Below are 22,197 nucleotides of genomic sequence, written 5' to 3' on the forward strand. Positions count from 1 at the left end.
CTTTCACTGCCCTGTAGTATAGAATAGTATTTTGTGGAAAAATATGCTGATCCTAAATTCTTCAGACTTTCTAAAACTTTTAGGTATCTGAAAATAAATATTACACAGCAAGAGGAGGAAACAACAAAATGAGAAGAAAAATGGAGATTAAAATCTGGCGACAGACCAAACAAGGCATCTTTTGGCTAATATCAATGCAGCTATACACATATGAAGAGAGTTCCAAATATTGTCACACCTTACCTTTCAGGTTTAATGCGAATGTGTTCAAATTTCATTAAGCCTTTAGCATTAGCAGTAACTGCTAAGCTGTCTCCATGATAGAAATCAACTCTGAATGGTGTTCCGTAAATTTTTGCTTTTATGTTGCCAGATGAGACAATGATATACTCTGCTGCTCTTTCTTTAACTTCAAGCCTGAAGCATACAGATATTTACAAGTAATTACGACATTACTGACAAAGACTGAATTAAATTGTTTGTAATAAATAATGTTTGCCATTAAAATATCAGTCACCTTTCTAGCTGAGGTTCACCTACTAAGACATGTTCAACTTCATAGCGTGGTTTCAATGGTGACAATTCATTTATTTTCATGCGGAAAGTTGCATCTGACAAGGAAAACAACTCAAATTTGAATTTTACCAAGTTCTGTGTGTTCTGTATCTCAGCACTCATGACACTGTCTTCTATTTTTAGCGTATTCAAATGAAGGACATACACTGATTTATCAGGTTCCACTGCACGGCACCTCCTGTAAAAACAAAAACACTATGCCTTATTCATACGTTCAGTTTAACCTTAAAAATCTATTTATAATGTTAAAGATTTCAATAAAAGTAGATTTTCAAGTACAAATTTGAATCATTTGCTGAAACTGAAAAACTTATTAAATCCTGTGACAAATCATGTAAGTTAAAATTTGTAAATCCATAGGTGGTAAAGTAGCATTAAGAAATGTAAAAAAGCAAAAATTCAAACTAAGTTAGAGCAAACACAATGTTTCTACTATCTTGAATAGATGTGCTGAAAAATTAGTTCTAATATTGGAGTCTGCTATATGTTTGAAAGAGCCCTGTTAAATCCCCCCAGAAGAGCAGTGTTCAATGTAGTGGCCAAGCTTTATTTTGAGAGTATTCATTTGTTTCATTTTCTTTCTATGTGGACCATTTATGATGATGACTGATTAATGTTGATGCAAAACGTTTATTGCAACACAAATGATTACAAATCCTGTGGGTTCATTTTCATGAATTTCTTACATTAGTATTTTGTCAGTTCTTTGCCTGTTACAAGAATGTCCTTAAATTATTACATTTTTATTCTTCCTTCTTACATCAATTCAAAATTCACAATTAATGATTTTTTAACGCAGGAAGTTCACATACTGAGAATATTTATAGAGATACTTTATTGCATTTTGACTTGCACAACAAAACTTGGAAGAAAATTTCTCACAATTTCTTCAGGTGTAAATTAATTGGAATTTTAGTGAACAGTGCATACTGCAGTTGTTGACCCTAAAAAAAACTTTTAGTTGCAGAATTGTCATACTAGCTGCTACATACGTTTGTACTGATGGGTCTCTTGCCTAACACTCAAAATATTTTCATTTCTTCACTTTCTTGGCCCTCTACTGCCCCACAGCATTCAGCACAGGTGAAGTATCAGTCCTCGAACAAGACTGATACTCTGTTCATACAATTCTTCTGGATTGTAGACGGTGTTGTGTTGTAAAATGTAAGAACATTTATGTTACTATTGCAAATGGCCTTCATATTAAAGTGTAATACAACTGCGGCAGCACTGCTTTTAATTCTTAAATACTGTCTCCACTACTGCTCGTGTAGTCGCTGAAAAGCAGCACTACCTACATTCATCACACAGCTGGTTGTCAGAAGTAAAGAGAATGTGATCTGATGTTTCTTATTGTCTGTGATTTAAAATGGAATTTTACTGGCCCACATTGGTGAACCAGGAGTGATCTGCTTTTGGGATGTGGTGCTATTTTCAGTGTCTGATGGCAGTTAGGACAGGCCAGCATGTTGTATGCTTTCTGCGGGAATCTTTACAGTCGCGGATGGTGGGACGACTGACTATCTCTATCACCTCCCTTATATTTCTTTTGAAGGTACTCTGTTGTCTAGCTAGCATACATGTCACCTTTACACTTTATGTTTTATGCATTCATTATGGTGTTCTGGTACTATAGATTTATGACGACGTCCTAACTTTAGGTGACTCTGGAAACCTTTAAAATGTCTTCTGATAGATTGTACCATCTCGCCAATATAAATTACTCCACACTTGCATCTGACCTCGTTAACTATCAGTGTGCATAACGTATAAACTGCATCTTCTGCTGAACCCAGCAAGAGTCTAATTTTGTAGTTGCTCTGATATGTTGGTCTGTTGCTCACTCAGTAAGTAAATTTTTCCCACTCTGTCGCGAACTCCCTGGACATACAGTACAGAAGTGCTGCATGATTGTTCAATCTCTTCGTCTCTTTTGCTCTTATGCATTTTTGGGTGTTATTTTGTGTTAATTTCATTTCTGTATTTGTTAGCTCTGATAGTACTATGAAGCTTGTGAGTTCAACTTTAAATTATGGACATCTGAGATCCAGTGAGCGATATTACGTAGTATATATAAAACTGAATTCTTCAGCTGTGTGGGGTGGTGTGATATTTTGTGTTGATATCTACCAGTGCTGTTGAGCTTCCTATGGACTGTGTGACTACGAGTACCATCTGGCAACCTGTTAGGTATTCCACCAAGTTGTATGTTGACGAACTTATCCCATTTACTACTAGTCTCAGTGGAAAAGCCTTTTTATGTATATTTTGCATCTCGTATATTCTAGACACATTTGGGACTCCCAGAATTGCTCTAATGGTTGTGTTGAAATTTATTTTGGTCTTTGTTGTAAACACAAAAACACACAAGCAATGAAGACCTATCACTGTATTATGTTGGGAAATAACTTGTACAACAGGACACTTGCCACAGAATGGCTACACTACTAGTCTGATAATCGTGATCATAGTCAGAATGTCAACAGGAAACTGAGGGCAAGGCTGACCGGGCCCGACTCCATAAGCTGTTGGCCACCCGGAAGAGTGCATAGAGGAGAGGCTGCCTCTGACTCTTCTAGTGTCTGTCGGGTTCTGTGGTGTATCAATTAACTGTGTGCACAGATCTCAGGTGTGTAACCTATGCGGTTCACTACACTCCTTCCCCCTTGGGAGGAGGCAGAGCATCGCTAATTCCATGGGCAAGATGTGACGGCCGTGATGCGGAGACGACATCCACGTCCATGAAGATATCACAGATGAGATGGGAGATCAACTCCTGGTCCTCAGAGGCCTTAGAATACAGGCGAAAGTGGTCGGCACAAGGAGTGCCCTGAAACACCCTCCCCCATTGGAGCACGAGATGACAGGACCGATGACAGGACCAGCGATGGGCAGTCCAAGCTGGAATCTCTGGTGACATCCAGCAGCGGTGTTGAAGGTGGAGGTGACTCTGCTGCAGGCTGAGGCTGTGCAGGAGACATGAATCCCACAAGGGGTATTTCCACCAGTTGGAGGGGCATTGGAGCTGGTGCCATACAAGTTGTGGAGTAGTAGCCTCATCAGACAGAGGTGCTGATGAGTGTGGAAGAGGTGGCTGGATACACTACATCCAGTGACCGGGGCGAAAGCAGTGGTGCATCTGAAGAGGGGGTGGGGGGAAAGCAGCATTGGAGGGGGGACAAGGTGAGGGGCTGCATACCCACACGTGGGCTCCTGAGCTGATTTGTGGCGGCAGACTTCCTGGCCTCCAGTCCTGATGGTGTAGACACAGCAGCTGTCCTGACACACGATGACTGCTGGTAACCAGTGAGGGCACTGCCCGAAACCACAGGCACAGACTGCCATCCCAGACAGAAAGCTTGGTATTGTGGGACACTATGGCAGGCAAAATACCATACTTAGGAGGTGGAGCAGCATCTTTGACTGTGATTGGTGCCCATAGAGAAGCTTGACAGGGCTACAGGAACCAATAGGAGTCACCCAGAAGGCCATCAGAAAAAACTGTAATGCCTCCTCAGTGAGGAAGTTCTGCAGATATTTTTTCATCTGTGTTTTAAAGGTGTGAACCATGCCCTCGGCTTCCCTGTTAGGTTGGGATGAAAGGGAGGACAGTGAACATAGAAATTACCTGACCGCACACAGAAATCGCAAAACCCTTGGGACAGGAGACAGGAACTGAGGTCCATTGTCAGAAAAGAGAGTGACCAAGAGACCTTACACATTGGGATGGTGCCCAGTGAGGTGAAAATGAGTCTCATAGTTGTATTTAGAGAGGGACACAGCCCACCACTGCAAGCTGTGAGCCACCTTATATGTCCTTGACCTGGGAGTAGTGGGCATGGACTGGATGAAAACATCAGTGGCTGCTCCGAACCACCTGCATTCCGATGGATGAGAACTGACCCCATAGCTTACTGCAAGGCATCTGTAGTCAAGACAAATGATTTGTTAGGATTGAAAGTAGTTAGACACAATACTGACCTGAGCCATTCCTTCAGCATGGTGAAGGCCTGGTCGCAAGTCAGAGACCAGACAAAAGAAGCACCTTTGCACAGTGAGAGTGAGAGTGAGTGGAGAGAGAGAGAGAGAGAGAGAGAGAGAGAGAGAGAGAGAGAGAGAGAGAGAGAGGCGGGGGAGGGGGGGGGGTGCGGCAGGCAATGGTGGATGCCCTAGGAATGAACCAGTGGTAATAGGCAATTTTACCCAGGAAAGCCTGCAGCTCTTGCAACAATGAGGAATGTGGCAGGTCCGTAATGGGCCAAACAAGAATCTCCAGAGGTCAGAAAACCTGACCCGAGATGCTGTGGCCAAGATACTCGAGGGATGGCTGAAAAAAACTGGGCTTCTGCGCAGTGCAATGCAGACCTACATCCCAGAATTTTTTGAAAAAGGGTCCAGAGCTTGTGCATGTGGCAGCTTGTAGTACATCTGGTAATGACATTTTCATCCAGGTACTTGAAACAGCACGGAATAGCAGATGTGACCTGTTCCATGTAGTGCTGAAAAATTGCAAGGGCACTTGCCACCCCAAAAATCAACTGTTGGTATTGATAGAGGCCAAAAGCAGTATTACAAACAATGATATGCTTGGACTCCTCATCTAGGGGTAACTGGTGATATGCTTTGGAGAGATCTAGTTTCGAGAAGAACTGAACCCCTAATAAGCATGTGAACAGTTCATCCGGACGTGGCAGTGGGTACGTGTCTACCATGGGCTGAATTCACAGTGACCTCAATATCACCACAAAGTCACAATTGACCAGAGGATTTCTGCATGATTAGAAAGGGTGTGCTCCTTGAATTAGAAGAAATGGGAACCATAAACCTGGGAGAGAGGAGCTAGTCCAGCTCCACATTGACTTGTGAGCATAGAGGCACAAGAATCTACCCAGGATGAAAAAATCTAGGATGAGAGACTTCTTCAAGGTTATGTGGGCTTGAAAGTCTGTGGTGCACCCTGGGTCTTCCATAATGATATCCTGAAATTCTGAGCACAGAGATTCCAATAATTGATAGGGGACTTTGGCAGATAGCAACTGTATGGAGTCCGTGACTGATAAGTCAAAGGCCTGAAAGACATCAAACATGAAAAGGTTTGCTGAACTAGCATCAAGGATGACAAAGGTAATAGACAAGTCACTGACTTGTAGTAACTTCAGCTGTGAATTGGCCAAGCAAGAAGATTCGCTGTTTACCATAGGTGCCTGTTTACCAGCGACAGTGGCAGAGAGATAAGGTATGAATATTTTTGGGCATTAGGCAGGGAAACTGCTGTGCTAGTCTCTAACTGTAGGTGCGGTTGTGAGAGATTGTAGTAACTTCAGCTGTGAATTGGCCAAGCAAGAAGATTCGCTGTTTACCATAGGTGCCTGTTTACCAGTGACAGTGGCAGAGAGATAAGGTATGAATATTTTTGGGCATTAGGCAGGGAAACTGCTGTGCTAGTCTCTAACTGTAGGTGCGGTTGTGAGAGAACCAAAACCTCGACAAAAAGGTTGTCGGAATCCTGATCAGAAACCAGCCCTGACGACAACACTTCCTGGACATCCATATCCACACTATCTGTTGGAACGTTCTCTGAGCTAAGTGGCAGGCTACCACAAGGTTGTCTTTTCTTTTTTACACTTAATGACAGACAGCCCAATACTAGGGACACGCTGATCTGTTATTTCAGTAGTAATGATGGACAGGATGGCAAGAGAGAGTGGTGGCTGGAAAGCCGTTTTTGTGCTGTGTGGAAATCGCCAGATTAGCCTGCTTGCATTGCCACTACATCGTTCTGCCTGGAACACAGTGTATGCAGTCAGGCCACTGTACCGCCGTGACACAGCACCAGGTTTCCAGCTGCTCTGATCGGCAGCTGGAAACCTGTTGCGGTGTCACGGCGGTACAGTGGCCTGACTGAATGCACTGTGTTCCAGAAAGAACGATGTAGCGGCAGTGCAAGCAGGATAATCTGGCGATTTCCACACAGCACAAAAACAGTGTTCCAGCCATCTAATAAAACTGGAAAATTGACAAAACTTGTTCAAGGGAGGGGTTCTCTAACTGGAGGGTCCGTTACTGGACATCCTTATATGGGGCAGAACAGTTGTTGATACTGCAAATCGTGATGCCTGCATACAATTCTTTTGACTTGCCTGTGACAAAGTGGCACTTGCGATGAAGACCATGGAGGGTCGTGGCCCAGGCATGATTAGACTCATGAGGCTGTTTGTTGCAGTGGTAGAATTCAACCCTAGCTGCCACGATCTGAATGCAGCAGCAAGAACAGGAAAACAACCGTGAGCACAAATTGTCAAATGACGATGAGGAAGGTTCCTTCAATGGGGCCAACAGCCACAATACCCGATACATGACAAAAACAGTGCACGATATACCTCCACATCCGTAACATGAAATGCACGGAAATGTTGCCACAGGCAGTTTTCGTACACTTCCCAATCTTCTGTTGCCTCATCAAATGGTGGGAGCAGAGGAGGAAGCAGAGCTGGAGACAAAGGTTCAGAGAGCAAACCTGGCAAAGCCTGTTGCATGACCACGATGAGATCCTTCCGTTGTTGCACCAAGGTTTGACACTCCGTGTCACAACAATATGCGAAAAGCAACCACACAACAAAAAACATGTGAAAATACAACCCTACTCATTGACAACGTGTTCTAACCACAAGAACCTACACACGATGATGGACACAACACTACTGCATCTAGAAGTAACTTGTACAAGAAGACACTTGCTACTGAGTAACTACACAACTAGTCTGAGAATCCTAGTCAGAATGCCAACATGTAACTGAGGGCAAGGCTGGCCTGGCCCAACTTTGTAAGCTGTCGGCTGGCCAGTAGAATGCACGGAGGAAAGGCTGTGCGTGCATCTATGAGTGGCCTCTGACAGTTCTAGTATCTGCAACCTGTGTGGTGCACCTTACAACTGTTTGCCCGGATCTCATGTGTGGAATCTATGTGGGTCTCTATAGTCTCCTTAAGCAATGCATACATCTTTCTGATAATCTGAGCCATAGAATCTCCTTTAAGTTCCATATATATATGGGATCCCTGAGTACCTCTTACATTCTGTGGTCATTTTTCTATCAGTTATCACCATACAGGCATTCTCCTTGTCGTCTGAAGGATTATAGCACTGTTGTTTCATAGTTCAGTAAGGGCTTGTCACTCTTGTTGGGACCCTCACAGTTTACTGTCTTTCACAGTCACAGTGTCACACTTTTCCAATCATCATCTTGCCTTCCTGAGAGCACATTACTCATTTCAACAAAAGAAACTCCCACTTGGATAGTGTACGGGTAAGGGAAGTAATATATGCTTCATAAATATCTTATGCTTTGTTTGGCATATACATTGGTTTGCCCTCCATGTTTTTCATAACACAATATGTTAGAAGCAAGGAAAAAAAAGCAGTTGAGCTGTCTGGATAGCCCCAAAAATACAGTAGTATCTAGTACATGATAAGTGATGATCCACCTATACTCGGTCTGTTGTCGCCCTACATATCAGCCTTACTCTCCTGATTCTACTACAAAGTCATATTTTAAAATAAAATCACTCTGAAAGCACTGCCAACTGAAATCTTAATAAAAATGGCAAGCATTTTGTTTGAAAGTATCACTGTCTGAACTCTCTCAAATTTCTTCTTGAATATAGATCACATCATCCCCACAATCATCTGCAACAACATCTACCACAAAATCAGTCTCATTATCTTCAAAATCATAGGATTAATCTAAGCAATTTTAACAATGGCATAACTGCATCTTGGCATATTTATGCAACAAAACTAACACACACATAAATAGACCACAGTGAAGAGACAAAAGGAAAGAAACATACAGGCTACTTCAGCACGACTTTATCATTAGCAAACAATACCTTAATTACAGTCTCCACAGAGGCACCTGCATGTGCAGGAAATATTAAAACACACATGGAACTATGTGAAAAATTGAGAAAGAGAGCCAGTAAAAACATGGTCCACATACAATCCTGGAAATTGAAATAAGAACACCGTGAATTCATTGTCCCAGGAAGGGGAAACTTTATTGCCACATTCCTGGGGTCAGATACATCACATGATACCACAGGCACATAGACACAGGTAACAGAGCATGCACAATGTCGGCACTAGTACAGTGTGTATCCACCTTTCGCAGCAATGCAGGCTGCTATTCTCCCATGGAGACGATCGTAGAGATGCTAGATGTAGTCCTGTGGAACGGCTTGCCATGCCATTTCCACCTGGCGCCTCAGTTGGACCAGCGTTCGTGCTGGACGTGCAGACCGCGTGAGACGACGCTTCATCCAGTCCCAAACATGCTCAATGGGGGACAGATCCGGAGATCTTGCTGGCCAGGGTAGTTGACTTACACCTTCTAGAGCACGTTGGGTGGCACGGGATACATGCGGACGTGCATTGTCCTGTTGGAACAGCAAGTTCCCTTGCCGGTCTAGGAATGGTAGAACGATGGGTTCCATGACGGTTTGGATGTACCGTGCACTATTCAGTGTCGCCTCGACGATCACCAGTGGTGTACGGCCAGTGTAGGAGATCACTCCCCACACCATGATGCCGGGTATTGGCCCTGTGTGCCTCGGTCGTATGCAGTCCTGATTGTGGCGCTCACCTGCACGGCGCCAAACACGCATACGACAATCATTGGCACCAAGGCAGAAGCGACTCCCATCGCTGAAGATGACACGTCTCCATTCGTCCCTCCATTCACGCCTGTCGCGACACCACTGGAGGCGGGCTGCACGATGTTGGGGCGTGAGCGGAAGACGGCCTAACGGTGTGCGGGACCGTAGCCCAGCATCATGGAGACGGTTGCGAATGGTCCTCGCCGATACCCCAGGAGCAACAGTGTCCCTAATTTGCTGGGAAGTGGCACGGCACTGCGTAGGATCCTACGGTCTTGGCGTGCATCCGTGTGTCGCTGCGGTCCGGTCCCAGGTCGACGGGCACGTGCACCTTCCGCCGACCACTGGCGACAACATCGATGTACTGTGGAGACCTCACGCCCCACGTGTTGAGCAATTCAGCGGTACGTCCACCCGGCCTCCCGCATGCCCACTATACGCCCTCACTCAAAGTCCGTCAACTGCACATACGGTTCACGTCCACGCTGTCGCGGCATGCTACCAGTGTTAAAGACTGCGATGGAGCTCTGTATACCACGGCAAACTGGCTGACACTGACGGCGGCGGTGCACAAATGCTGCGCAGCTAGCGCCATTCGACGGCCAACACCGCGGTTCCTGGTGTGTCCGCTGTGCCGTGCGTGTGATCATTGCTTGTACAGCCCTCTCGCAGTGTCCGGAGCAAGTATGGTGGGTCTGACACACCGGTGTCAATGTGTTCTTTTTTCCATTTCCAGGAGTGTATTTTCAGACAGGCCCATTACATTACTCACATTTTTTTGGGCACTGACTCCAAGTGTCAAAATGTTACTAAAATTGGGCAGGACTCATTCTATCTCGTCTTTCCCCACTTGTCTAAATAGAAAATATAATTATAAGCACCATACATTGGTCATTTGTGCAGGAAGCTATGCATCATTATCTGTGTAACATACACAGTCATGTTAAAACACTTCCACTATGAGAGGCTGAAAACAGGGTAACGTCGTGATTAAGCAGTTGGCTTTACCAACTGCAGCTCATTATCATTTTCAGGCACTCTTCCTCCTAAGTGATCATATTTCAACACTGATCTTGCTTCAGGTAAGAGGATGGCGTGTTGAGATACAGGATTTGCTATACAAGCTTACCTTCACTGATATATCTTCAAAGTTACTTCCCTCACTCACCATGACCTTCTAAGTCTTTGTAAGTGGAAGAGATGACCATATACTGCACTTAATAATCTGCTAAGTTATTTAATGACTACTGAAAATATATTAATCATCTTGGAGGCCGACAATAATGATATTGGTTTTAGAGCATGCAATGGGATGGTTATAAGCATCCTTGCTGAATATTAATACTGCCTGTGAAGCAAGCAAGGATATTACAGTAGTGGTGCACCACAGAGATATATTAGCACTTTTTTGGAAATAAGAAATCATATCACCATGTGGGAGGACCATGTGAAATGGCATCCCTACAAAACGAGCTAGAGGCAGGAGACCTGTTTCCCACATATACACCAACATTAACACTGCCCAGAACAATATTGACTCAGATGAAAGATTATACTGAGCAGCTGAATATAAAAAATGTAAAAGTTTAATTTCAATAATTAAAATTATAATTATATGTGTGTGTGTGTGTGTGTGTGTGTGTGTGTGTGTGTGTGTGTGTGTGTGAGAGAGAGAGAGAGAGAGAGAGAGAGAGAGAGAGAGAGAGAGATCACACATGCTCAAACACATGTCCTCACAGTTAAGTAAAATTACTGCAGTCTTAACTTAAAATATGTTTTCATGAAATGACACTACTACAGATACATGTCACTGACTGATCACTATTGTTAAGAGTCACAAATGATGGTGGTTGCATACTTCGACAGGCAATGAGCGTTCAGTAGTGTTCCGAGTGCTCTGCTCTGAATGCCGTAGCTAATACAAGCATTAAACGTGATTGTAGCGAGTTGTTTAGTGAAATTTCTATTTCATGTGTTGCGAGTTATCACTGCTGATGGTCGTGGTAAATATAAATTCTACATAAGCAAGTGAGAGAGAGAATTTGCAGGATATAGCTTCCCTCAAGTCTTCAAGTGGAAAGCACACGCGTAAGCGTACTGCGACAGTTGTTTGGAATCATCAACAATGCCAGTCCCCTCCGTGTCTTAAGTTGCGTGTACCGCCATCATTTGTGGATTGGAATATAATTTGAGAAACATCAAAAAATCAGCCACTTAATCAGTAAAATCTATTCCCTATCATCTTAGGAGTCATGCTTTCCCACAAAACTTTAAAATCCTTGTCCAATTGTTACTTAAAATCACAGGCATACCTCTGGTCAAACCATCTTATCACTACATGAACCAATGTCTCTTGATGGACAACATTCACTCACGTAAAAAACTTCCTGCAGAGAGGTCAAGAATAGAGTGGTGTTATCTTGAATAGAAAGATAGCGAATCCACATTGGAAACTTCTAATGAGCTGCTTCCTCAATCTACATATATCTTCCTCAACCTACATATATCCAACCTGGGATTCTTTGGTCTTATACAGCTGACATTTCAATCAAAAGTGTTCTATGCTGATCAGAGCAGAGCAACTCAGGCATGCAGAAACAGTAAAAATGCTGTACGGCAAATTGACAGCAACTGAGAAATAGGCATACTTGCAACATCGCAGCACCAATTAATTTACAGTATGATTAAAGTAAAGCTTCATGAAACACATGATAAAAGAATGTATATCTGGCAAAAGAGGAGCCTGACTCAGTTGCCATGGTAACTCCAATATGAAACCACCTTTCCCTTCCTGTGCCACTAATAGTTCAGCTGGTACTGTGCAATCTGTTGCCATACCATCAGTAAGTAGCAACGAGTATCAGTGGTTTCTGTGTGACACGGTCAGCACACACTGGCAACAGTTCTATCCAACACTCCCTGTATGTCTAACTGTTAAGGGTCAGAAGTCATTCTAACGCACAACAATCAAAATCTGAATTGCATGATGTCACAATACAACCCCTTTTAAATACTTTTTTTAAGCGACTAACGTGAAATTAATCTAATAATATGTGAAATTTTACACTCACACACAATTATATATTTACATACTTGCAAAAGCTGCTTTGATGACATGCTTTGAAATTTCCTCTGTCCACACCTAGCGAACTGCTTAGCAAAATCAGAAACACTAGATGTAGATGCAGCCTGAAACAGAACATAAGTCACATGAATGTTAGGATTTAATAAACACACGGAAGGGGGGGGGGGCAGGAAAAACACCTCGCAACAAGGCTGAAGAGACAAAAAAACATGGTATCAAGAACAAAAAAGCTATATAATTTGTCTTAAAGGTATATCATGGTTGCCTTCACAATTATTCATAAAAAGATGCCAGAGCTTTTATGTTTAGAAAGTAATTTCATTTTATTAATTTAAAATCGTGACATTTATGGCAGTTTTGTAAGTACACTAAAAAAAAAAGACACACCACGAAGGAATTATCTGAATGGGACAAATCTGTAGACGTGATGTACATGTACAAACAAAGAGATGACTACAATTTCAGAAAAATCAGATGATGTAATGCACATGTCCACCTGTGGCCATTAAACAAGCAGTTATTCAGCTTAGTATGGACTGATAAGAGTTGCTGGATGTCCTCTTGAGGGTATCATGCCAAATTTTGTCCAACTGGCACTTTAGGTGGTCTGAGCGCCCTGCCCATAATGTTTCAAATGTCCTCAATTGGCAAGAGATTTTGCAATCTTGCTGGCCAATTTTGGATTCAGAGCATAAAGATAGGCAGTAGAAACTTTCACCGTGTGCGAGCAGGCATTATGATGCAGAAATGTAAGCCCAAGATGGCTTGCCATGAAGCGCAACAAAATGGGGCATATAATATCATCAACATACCACCGTGCTTTAAGGGTGCTGCAGGTGAAAACCGAAGGGGTCCTGCTGTGAAAGAAATAGTACCTTCCATCACCACTCCTCATTGTTGGTTGTATAGCAGTTTACAGTCAAGTTGGTATCCCACTGCCGTCTGAGGAGTCTACATACATGTCTTCGCTGGTCAGTGGTGCTCAATTAGAAGTGGGACTCGTCACTGAAGACATTCTACACCAGGCCACGAGATTCCAGGCTACAGACATGTCCGGAGACACCTCCGACAGTGGTGGGATACGAACCTGACTGTTGCCTGCCATACGGCCCAACAATGAGGTGTGATGAGCTGGGGTGCCATTTCTTTTCACAGTAGGATTCCTTTGGTTATTATGGGCAGCATCCTAACAGCGCAGCGGTATGTAGATGATTTTCTACGACCTCTTTTGTTGCCCTTCATGGCAAGCCACTCTGGGCTTATATTTCAGCAAGATAATGCCTGCCCCCATACGGCAAGAGTCTCTACAGCTTGTTTTTGTGCTTGCCAAACACTACCTTGATCAGCAAGGTCACCAGATCTCTCTCTAACTGGGAATGATTGGAGTATTATGAACTGTGCCCTCCAACCAGCTCAGGATTTTGATGACTTAGCGCATAAACTGGACAGAATCTGGCATATTATCCATCAGCAGGACATCCAACAACTATCAATTAATGTCAAGCTGAATAACTGCTTGCATAAGGACCAGAGGTGGACCAATGCGTTACTGACTTGTGCTCAATTTCTGAGGCCCTTTCTCTTGAATAAATCATCCAGTTTTTCTGAAAGTGTAATGATTTGTTTATCTGTACATCTACATCACATCTACAGATCCCCCCATCCATATAATTCCTTCATGGCATGATTTTTTTTTATTTTAGTGTATTTTGATACAAATACAAAGAAGTGATATCAACACAAACAGAAGCAATAAGTTTACTCAATTAAAAAGAAATGTGCAATTCCACATTAATTCAACCCAGCACTCATCCAGACACACTTAGATTTCTTTCAAATTTGGTTCATTCAATGGTCCAGATAAGTTGGTTGGTTTAAAAGAAGGGGAAGGGGGCAAACTACAAGGTCATCGGTCCCTTGTTCCGAAGGAAACAATGTCACAAGGTTGAAAATAAGACAATGAGACTTAGAACACAAAACAGAATGAAAGGAAAAACCACAACGACTGAAGGGCAACAAACACTGAAATGGACAGAAGGGGACAAGAAAACCACAAAGACGCAAGAAACAGGTAGAAGAGCTTAAAACAAGAAAGCAGGTTACCATAGCTGGCTGACCATGAGGATAAAAAGGAAAAGCCAGCCACCCTGCAACACATCAAAACCTCCACCCTGAAAGCACTAGGGTGGAGGACGCACAGGGACAAAGGACATATACTAAAACTTAGAGCAAATGATAAAACTCACCTCGCAAATATAACGTAAAACTAAAGCTGCTGTTGAGGTATCGTCACAGAACACCAAAGGTAGGGTGCTGGGAAAGTTAAAAATCCACCGCAGAGTGGCTCAAAGTGAGCAGTCCAGCAAGAGATGAACGACCAGCATTCGTGAGCCACAGCGACACCGAGGTGGGTCCTCGCGACAGAGGTGGTAACCATGTGTCAGCCACGTATGGCCAATGCGGAGCCGACAGAGAACTACAGAGCCCCTGAAAGAGGCGCGCATTGAGGTCTTCCACACATTCATAGTTTCCTTAATGGCGTGCATCTTGTTTTGCATACTTGGGTTATGCCATTCTGTCTCCGAAAGCAGCAAAACCTTGTGGCGTAATACTAAACGCAGATCAGTTTCAGAGAAGCCGATCTCCATAAGCAGTTTCCACGTAGCCTGTTTGGCCAGCCTGTCGGCAAGTTCGTTGCTTGGGATTCCAACGTGACCTGGGGTCCACACAAATACCACTGAATGACTGGACCAGTCCAGGGTATAGACGGGCTCCTGGATGGTCGCTACCAAAGGATGATGAGGGTAGCACTGGTTGATAGCTTATATGCTGCTCAAGGAGTCAGTACACAGGAGAAATGACTCTCCTGGGTGTGAACAGATGTGCTCAAGAGCACAAGATATGGCCGCCAGCTCTGCAGTGAAAACACTGCAGCCATCTGGCAAGGAGGGCTGTTCTATGTTCTCCATGAACATAGGCAAAGCCAACGTGACAATCAGCCATCAAGCCATCGGTGTAAACCACTTCATGGCCCCGGTAAGTGTCGATAATCGAGAGGAAGTGACAGCGGAGAGACGCACGGTTAACTGAATCCTTAGGGCCATATGAAAGGTCCAGGCGAAGCAGCGCCCTAGGTGTACATCATGGAGGTGTTCGTGAAAGAACCTCAAGTAAGGTGGTAAAGGCAAGGACTCCAGTTCGGAGAGAAGGGATCTCACACGAACTGCAATTGTAAGCCCTGACCTGAGCCGCCGATGTGGGAGATGAACCGCCGTGGGCAGGAAAAGGAGACCATAATTTGGATTCGCAGGAGAACTATGAATGTGTGCAACATAATTGGAGAGCAATTGCACACACCTAACCTGCAATGGAGGGACTCTGGTCTCACCAGGACACTGGTCACCGGACTCATCCAAAAAGCTCCTGTCGCTAGGCGAACGCCACAGTGGTGCACTGGGTCAAGTAAACCCAACGCTGATGCACCGCCAAACCATAAACCAGACTCCCATAGTCAAGGCGGGATTGAACAAGGGCTCTGTAGAGCTGCAGCAGTGTAGAGCGATCTGCACCCCAGTTGGTGTTGCTCAGGCAGCGGAAGGCACTGAGGTGCTGTCAGCACTTTCGCTTACGCTGATGGAGGTGAGGAAGCCAAGTCAATCGGGCGTTGAAAACCAGTCATAAGAATCGATATGTCTCCACTACAATGAGTGGATCATCATTAAAGTAAAGTTCTGGTTCTGGATGAACAGTATGGCAACGACAGAAGCACATAACACACAACTTTGCAGCCGAAAACTGGAAACCGTGGGCTAGAGCCCATGGCTGTGCCTTGTAGATGGCTTCCTGTAGGCACCGCTCAGCAACACCAGTACTGGTGGAGCAGTACGAAATGCAGAAATCGTCTGCATACAGAGAAGGTGAGACGGATGGCCCTACAGCTTCTGCTAGACCATTAATGGTCACTAAAAATAGACATACACTCAATATGGAGCCCTGCAGGACCCCATTCTCCTGGATATGAATAGGGGGGGGGGGGGGGGGGAGGGGACTATAGGAGGCACCAACTTGGACACGGAAAGTACAAAGTGACAGGAAATTTTGGATATTTTAAAAAAAAAATCTGGAGAGGGCCTTGGAGACCCCACTCGTATAATGTGGCAAGGATGATGTCGCCAGGTCATGTGATACGCTTTTCGTAAATCAAAAAACATGGCAACCAGGTGTTCGGATGGTAGACTTGAGGACACAAGACTATCAGTGGTAGAGCGACCCTGGCAGAAGCTGCCCTGACATGGAGCCAGTAGGCTACGTGACTCCAGGACCCAACCCAACTGCCGACAAACCATACATTACAGCAGCTTATAAACAACATTGGTGAGACTGATGGGCCGATAGCTATCCACATCAAATGGGTTTTTACCAAGTTTAAGCACCAGAACAATGGTGCTCTACTGTCACTGCGATGGAAAGATGCCGTCGCACCAGATCTGGTTGAGGATGATGGGGGAGATGTTGCTTGTAGTCAGATGAAAGATGTTTAATCATCTGACCATGGATCCGATCTGGCTCAGGAGCTGTGTTGGGGTAATGTGCAAGGGTAATGAGGAGCTCCCATTCTGTCTGTAAATGGGGTATTATAGGGTTCACTGTGGCGTGTAGCGAATGAGAGGACTTCCCTTTCCATCCACCATTTGAGGGTGAGAAAGGCTAGGGGGCAGTCTCCGATGCAGAGGCTCGAGCATAGTGCTCAGCAATTGCGTCTGCTTCAGTAGATAAAATGCCACTGATGTTAATGCCAGGGACACTTGTTGGGGTCTGGTACCCAAAAAGATGTCTGATCTTCATCCAGACTTGGGAAGGTGACGTATGGCACCCAATGGTTGAGACATATATCTCCCAACACTCCTGCTTCCGTCTTTTGATAAGCTGGCGAACGTGGGCATGGAGCCCCTTAAAGGCTATGAGGTGCTCCAGGGAAGGGTGCCGCTTATGCCGCTGTAGAGCTCAGCGATGCTCCTTAATTGCCTCAACGACTTCCGGCGACCACCAAGGGACCGCCTTTCGCCGGGGCACCCTAAAGAGCGAGGGCTCACGTTTTCCAACACAGTAACGATTGTTGTAGTCACCTGCTCAAACATCACATCAATGCTACCGTGTGGGCGAGAGTCAACGGTGACCACAGAGGTGAAAGTTTCCCATTCTGCCTTGTTTAAAGCCCACCTGGGCAAGCGTCCATGAGCCTGATGCCAGGGCAGTGACAGGAAGAAGGGGAAGTGGTCACTGCCACACAGGCCATGTGCTCTCCAGTGGCTAGTTGGGAGAAGTCCTGGGCTGCAAATGGATAAAACAATGGCTGGGTAACTACCACGACCCACACTGAAATGTGTGGCAGCCCCAGTATTTAAGAGGCAGGGGTCGAACAGAGACAGTAAAGTTGCGACATCTCTGCCTCGGCCAGTAAGCAAGGTGGCACCCCACAAGGGGTTATGGGTATTAAAATCTCCTAAAAGTAGGAATGGTTTAGGGAGTTGATCAATCAGTGCAGTTAATACATCCAGAGGTACTGCACCATTTCGAGGAAGATATACACTGCAACAGTTATTTCCCGTGTTTTCCTTATTCTGACAGCCACAGCTTCAAGATGGGTTTGAAGAGGCACAGTTTCAGCGCAGACTGAGTTTAGGACACAAATGCAAACTCCACCTGACACTCGATTATAGTCGCTATGGTTCCTGTAATATCCCTCATAACTGTGGAGGGCAGGGGTCCTCAATGCCGGGAACCAGGTTTTCTGGAGGGCAATGCAGATAGCAGGTGTAAAGCTTAACAGCTGCAGTAGCTCAGCCAGGCAGTGGAAAAAACTGGCGCAATTCCACTGGAGGATGACGACGTCATGAGATTGGGAAGGCATGGAACATTCAATGACGCAGTTTACGTCTCAGGGTCACCTGCTGCCACCGACTTAGTGCTTGAGCAGTCTACATCCATTGTGTCTGAGGGTCCAGCGAGATCTAGGTTCTCAGCGGACACCAGAACCTTCACCCTATCCCCCGACACAGAGCTAGTAGGTAGTGGTAGTATCAGTGCCACCACAATTTCCTTGGTCTTAGGGGTCTTCTTTCTGGACTTTTCTAGCTACTCCTTAGGTTTCTCTGACTGGGAAGGCTTCACTGATTAAGTCTCCAGGACTGACGATGAGTGTGAAGCCCTATGACCATCTACTTTTGGGCTCTTCAGCCTCTGGCAGGTGCCATCTTTCCCAGTAGCAGAAAGCTGGGAAAGGGGTGACCCAAGGGACCACTTCCTGGCGAGAGGAGCCGAAGAACACTTATGCTTCTCCAGCTGAGAAGTGGGGACTGGTGTCCCCAATGTTTAGGGGCGGGGGGGGGGGGGGGGGGGGGCAGTGCTCCCGAGGTACATAGTGCAGGAACAACAATGGTGGAAGTGCCCCTCACCATCAAGAGGGCAAATGTAACCTTCTGGCTCTGAGACCTGACTGGAATTCGCGGAACTGATGGGGCTACAACTGTTCTCGTAGTGGTGGCGTATGAGGTGGTCATAGCCACGCGATGTAGGCACTCATGTTTTCTGTTAGCTTCAGTGTAGGTCAGACGGTCCAGTGTCTTGTATTCCATTTTTTTCCCTCTCTTTCTGTAAAATGCTGCAGTCTGGTGAGCAAGGTGAATGATGCTCTCCGCAGTTGACACAGATGGGAGGCAGGGCACATGGAGCATTGGGATGTGATGGACATCCGCAATCTCGACATGTGTTGCTGGAAGTACAGCGGAAAGACATATGCCCGAACTTCCAGCATTTAAAGAACCGCATTGGGGGAGGGATATATGGCTTGACATCACAGTGGCAGACCATCACCTTGACCACCTCGGGTAAGGTGTCACCCAAGATGAAGGCACTGGTGGCAACCGGATTATCCCTCAGACCCCGATGGATGCGCTGGACAAAATGATCATCTCGCCACTCTAAATTGGTGCGCAGCTTGTCATCAGATTGCAAAAGAAGGACCCTGTGGAATATAATAACTTGGACCATATTTAAGCTCTTATGCAGCATGATGGTACAGAATCATCCCCCAACTTGTTACAAGCAAGTAAAGCCCATGACTGGGCGGAGGATGCTGTTTCTATCAAGATTGACCCAGATTGCATTTTTGGACAAGCCCTCCACCTCCCCAAACTTGTCCTCTAAATGCTCTACAAAAATCTGTGGCTTCATCGAAACAAAGGATTCTTCATTAGTTCTCGTACATACGAGGTACCAGGGTGAATAAGGTTCGCTGACATCCTTAGCCTGGTGTTCCTCCCATGGTGTGGCCAGGGAGGGGAATGATATACAGTCATACGTTCTTGCATTGTACTGAGACTTGGAATGCTTAGAGAACTGCTGGTGTTTGATCACCAGCAAGTGATGCTTCATTGCGCGTCATCTGCCCTGATGCCACCCACTCCAACCAGGGGCCCTCCCTACGGGTGCCACCCAGCTGCTGCAAAAGCCACCTGGCAGGATGGCCTTTGCTGAGGGGTCCCGATGCCCCAAAGTGATGGCCATCTACTCCTTTGCATATGTGGGGAGTTAACAGCGCAGGTATCAGCAGAGCGATCCCTATGTTGTCAAGGGGCTACAACTAACAGGGTACATAGGGGCCCCACCACAACAGACTGGCTACGGTGCAGGATATGAGGTGCAAAGAAGACCATCCTCATCGCCGGTGGAAAAAGCAAAACTGCATAGTGCATGGTGGAAAATGCAACCAGGAAGGTGTTCTCACCCAAGAGATGGAGAATGAGCTGGACTGCAGTGCGACGACGATAAAGTGGGCTAAAGATTTCAAGGTACGATGCACCATGTAATGTTCCCTTCCCCATTTGGCTAGCTCTTCAGGAAAATTTTGAAAAATGGAGGTAAAACCCTACAGGGAACCATCACATAAAGGCCAAAATGTGTGAAACTTCTTTTAGTCGCCTCTTACGATAGGCAGGAATACCTCAGACATATTCTAATCCCTGGACCTGCAGCGGGGAGGGAAAGGGTGGGGGGGGGGGGGGGGGGGGGGGGGGAAGGATCCAAGTAAGAGATGGAAAATACCAATTTGTAACATTATATGACAGTTGTGAAGAAACTTATAGGTCTGCTAGTTTGGAAACTGTGTGAAATTTACATGCATATGTCTCAACATAAATGATTATAATTCTGATTCTAACCCAGATAAAGCAATGAAACTTACATCACCAAAACGCTAAAGAGTAGAGCTTTACACTGGTACGCAACAGGACAGGTTTCTACGAATTTACATGTTGAAGCTCATTGACTTTAACCTTATATACCTCAAAACATAATCATCAATTTTTTTGAAAAAAATGTATTGAATTGTTCCAATACATTACTATACAGATGGTGTATATCACGATGACACACCAAAGGCATCATGTCCACAATTTATTCTAAGCAACTGGTGAACATTTCTTCTTGTGCACAGCTAATCAGAGAGACTTTTTTTTTTCAATCACTAATCATTAACTTGCTTCATGAGTGTACCCAACTTGCAGTGTATAGTTGCTGTAGTATTTAGGAGTAGTTTGCAAAAAATGGATTCCAAGTAGAAATTATATTGCAATTCGACTTTAAAGGAGGTCACACAAGAATACAGAAGAATTTGAAGCATGTGTCAAGAGTGGATAGTAAAACATTATCCTAATGTATTGCTAGGTGGAAACGTTTTCAGCAAATTTGGGAAGCAAATATCTCAAAACTCATCAATACCTGCAGGTGTTGCTCCAGCTGTACTACGTACTTCCAGAGAAAATTTAACTGAAGATGAAACAGCATTGGATTGACACTTTATTCTTTAAATACTAGCCTTCAGTATTTAGGTGAGTCTCCTGTGAAGAAAAGGAGGCTTCAGAGTGAGATAAAGTACCCAAAGCAAAAACTGAAAGAGATTGCCTCAGTGTTGAAGCATACTTATGTGGCACAACTGGAAAAAGAACAACGTGAAAGAAATGGAAAAGGAGAAATCAAAGCCCAGCTGAAAGATTATTTGAAGGGTTCAGATTGCATGTATGACAAAATACAAATTTTGATAGTACTTCCAACGAGCTGGAGTAAAGGGAAACCATGAAAGAATTTTCTGCTTCAGATTACATCATTCGAAGAGCAAATCATTTTATAGCAAAACATGTTATACTAGTGACACCAAATCCAAAGCCACGTAAGATACTGTGTGAGAAAACTGTTCAGCATGTACGTGATTTTTACCTTGATCATAATGTGAGCCATTTGTCTGGGTTTTGGAATGGAAATGAGGGTTGGAGGGTTGATTTGGGGGAGGAGACCAACCTGCAAGGTTGTCGGTCTCAATGGAAATGACATGTGGTAGAGGGCACAGCATATGAAGAGGTGGCATGCTTTAGCGGTATATGTTATTGCTACGCGGGTCTAGATTTGAACTATATAGGTTAAGTGGAGACTGGGATACCGCCTTTTGTAGTTGTGGTGGGGGGAAATGGGGGGTTATTGGTATCCTGGACTAAGTTTGAGTTAGGCTATATAGGTTACCTTGAGTTTGGGATACCATGACCTTATGTTGCATTTTTTATGACTTTGTTTAGTTTTATTTTTTGATGGTTTCTAGTGTTTTGTTTTTTGTGGAGTGTTGCACCTTAAACAGTGTTTTTGTTCTTGTTATTGAATTCTTAGTTTGTCCCCATCCACAACCCCATTTTCCGCAGTTCACTGGGCTTAGTCACTGAACTACTTCGTATGTTACCTGTGGTTTTGCAGATGTGTTGGTAGCCACGTTGGATATGTTCGAAATAGGGGTTTTTGGCATGGTGATGACATCAGTGGTCAAAGCAGGTGGGTGGTAT

General features: G+C 44.7%; 1 protein-coding gene across 1 annotated transcript in view; it reads right to left on the reverse strand.

The window, feature by feature from the left end:
* The window catches only part of LOC124595503 (neutral alpha-glucosidase AB), a 120,901-nt gene that overhangs the window by 91,907 nt on the left and 6,797 nt on the right, over positions 1–22,197 (reverse strand). The window contains exons 2-4 of the mRNA XM_047134266.1: positions 12,322–12,417; positions 518–754; positions 244–417 (exon numbers count right to left, since the gene is read on the reverse strand). Coding sequence (XP_046990222.1) covers positions 244–417; positions 518–754; positions 12,322–12,417 — 507 coding nt within the window. The remainder of the gene's footprint in view (positions 1–243; positions 418–517; positions 755–12,321; positions 12,418–22,197) is intronic.

This window comes from Schistocerca americana, chromosome 2 (genome assembly GCF_021461395.2).
Source record: "Schistocerca americana isolate TAMUIC-IGC-003095 chromosome 2, iqSchAmer2.1, whole genome shotgun sequence".
NCBI classification, from domain to species: Eukaryota; Metazoa; Arthropoda; class Insecta; order Orthoptera; family Acrididae; genus Schistocerca; species Schistocerca americana.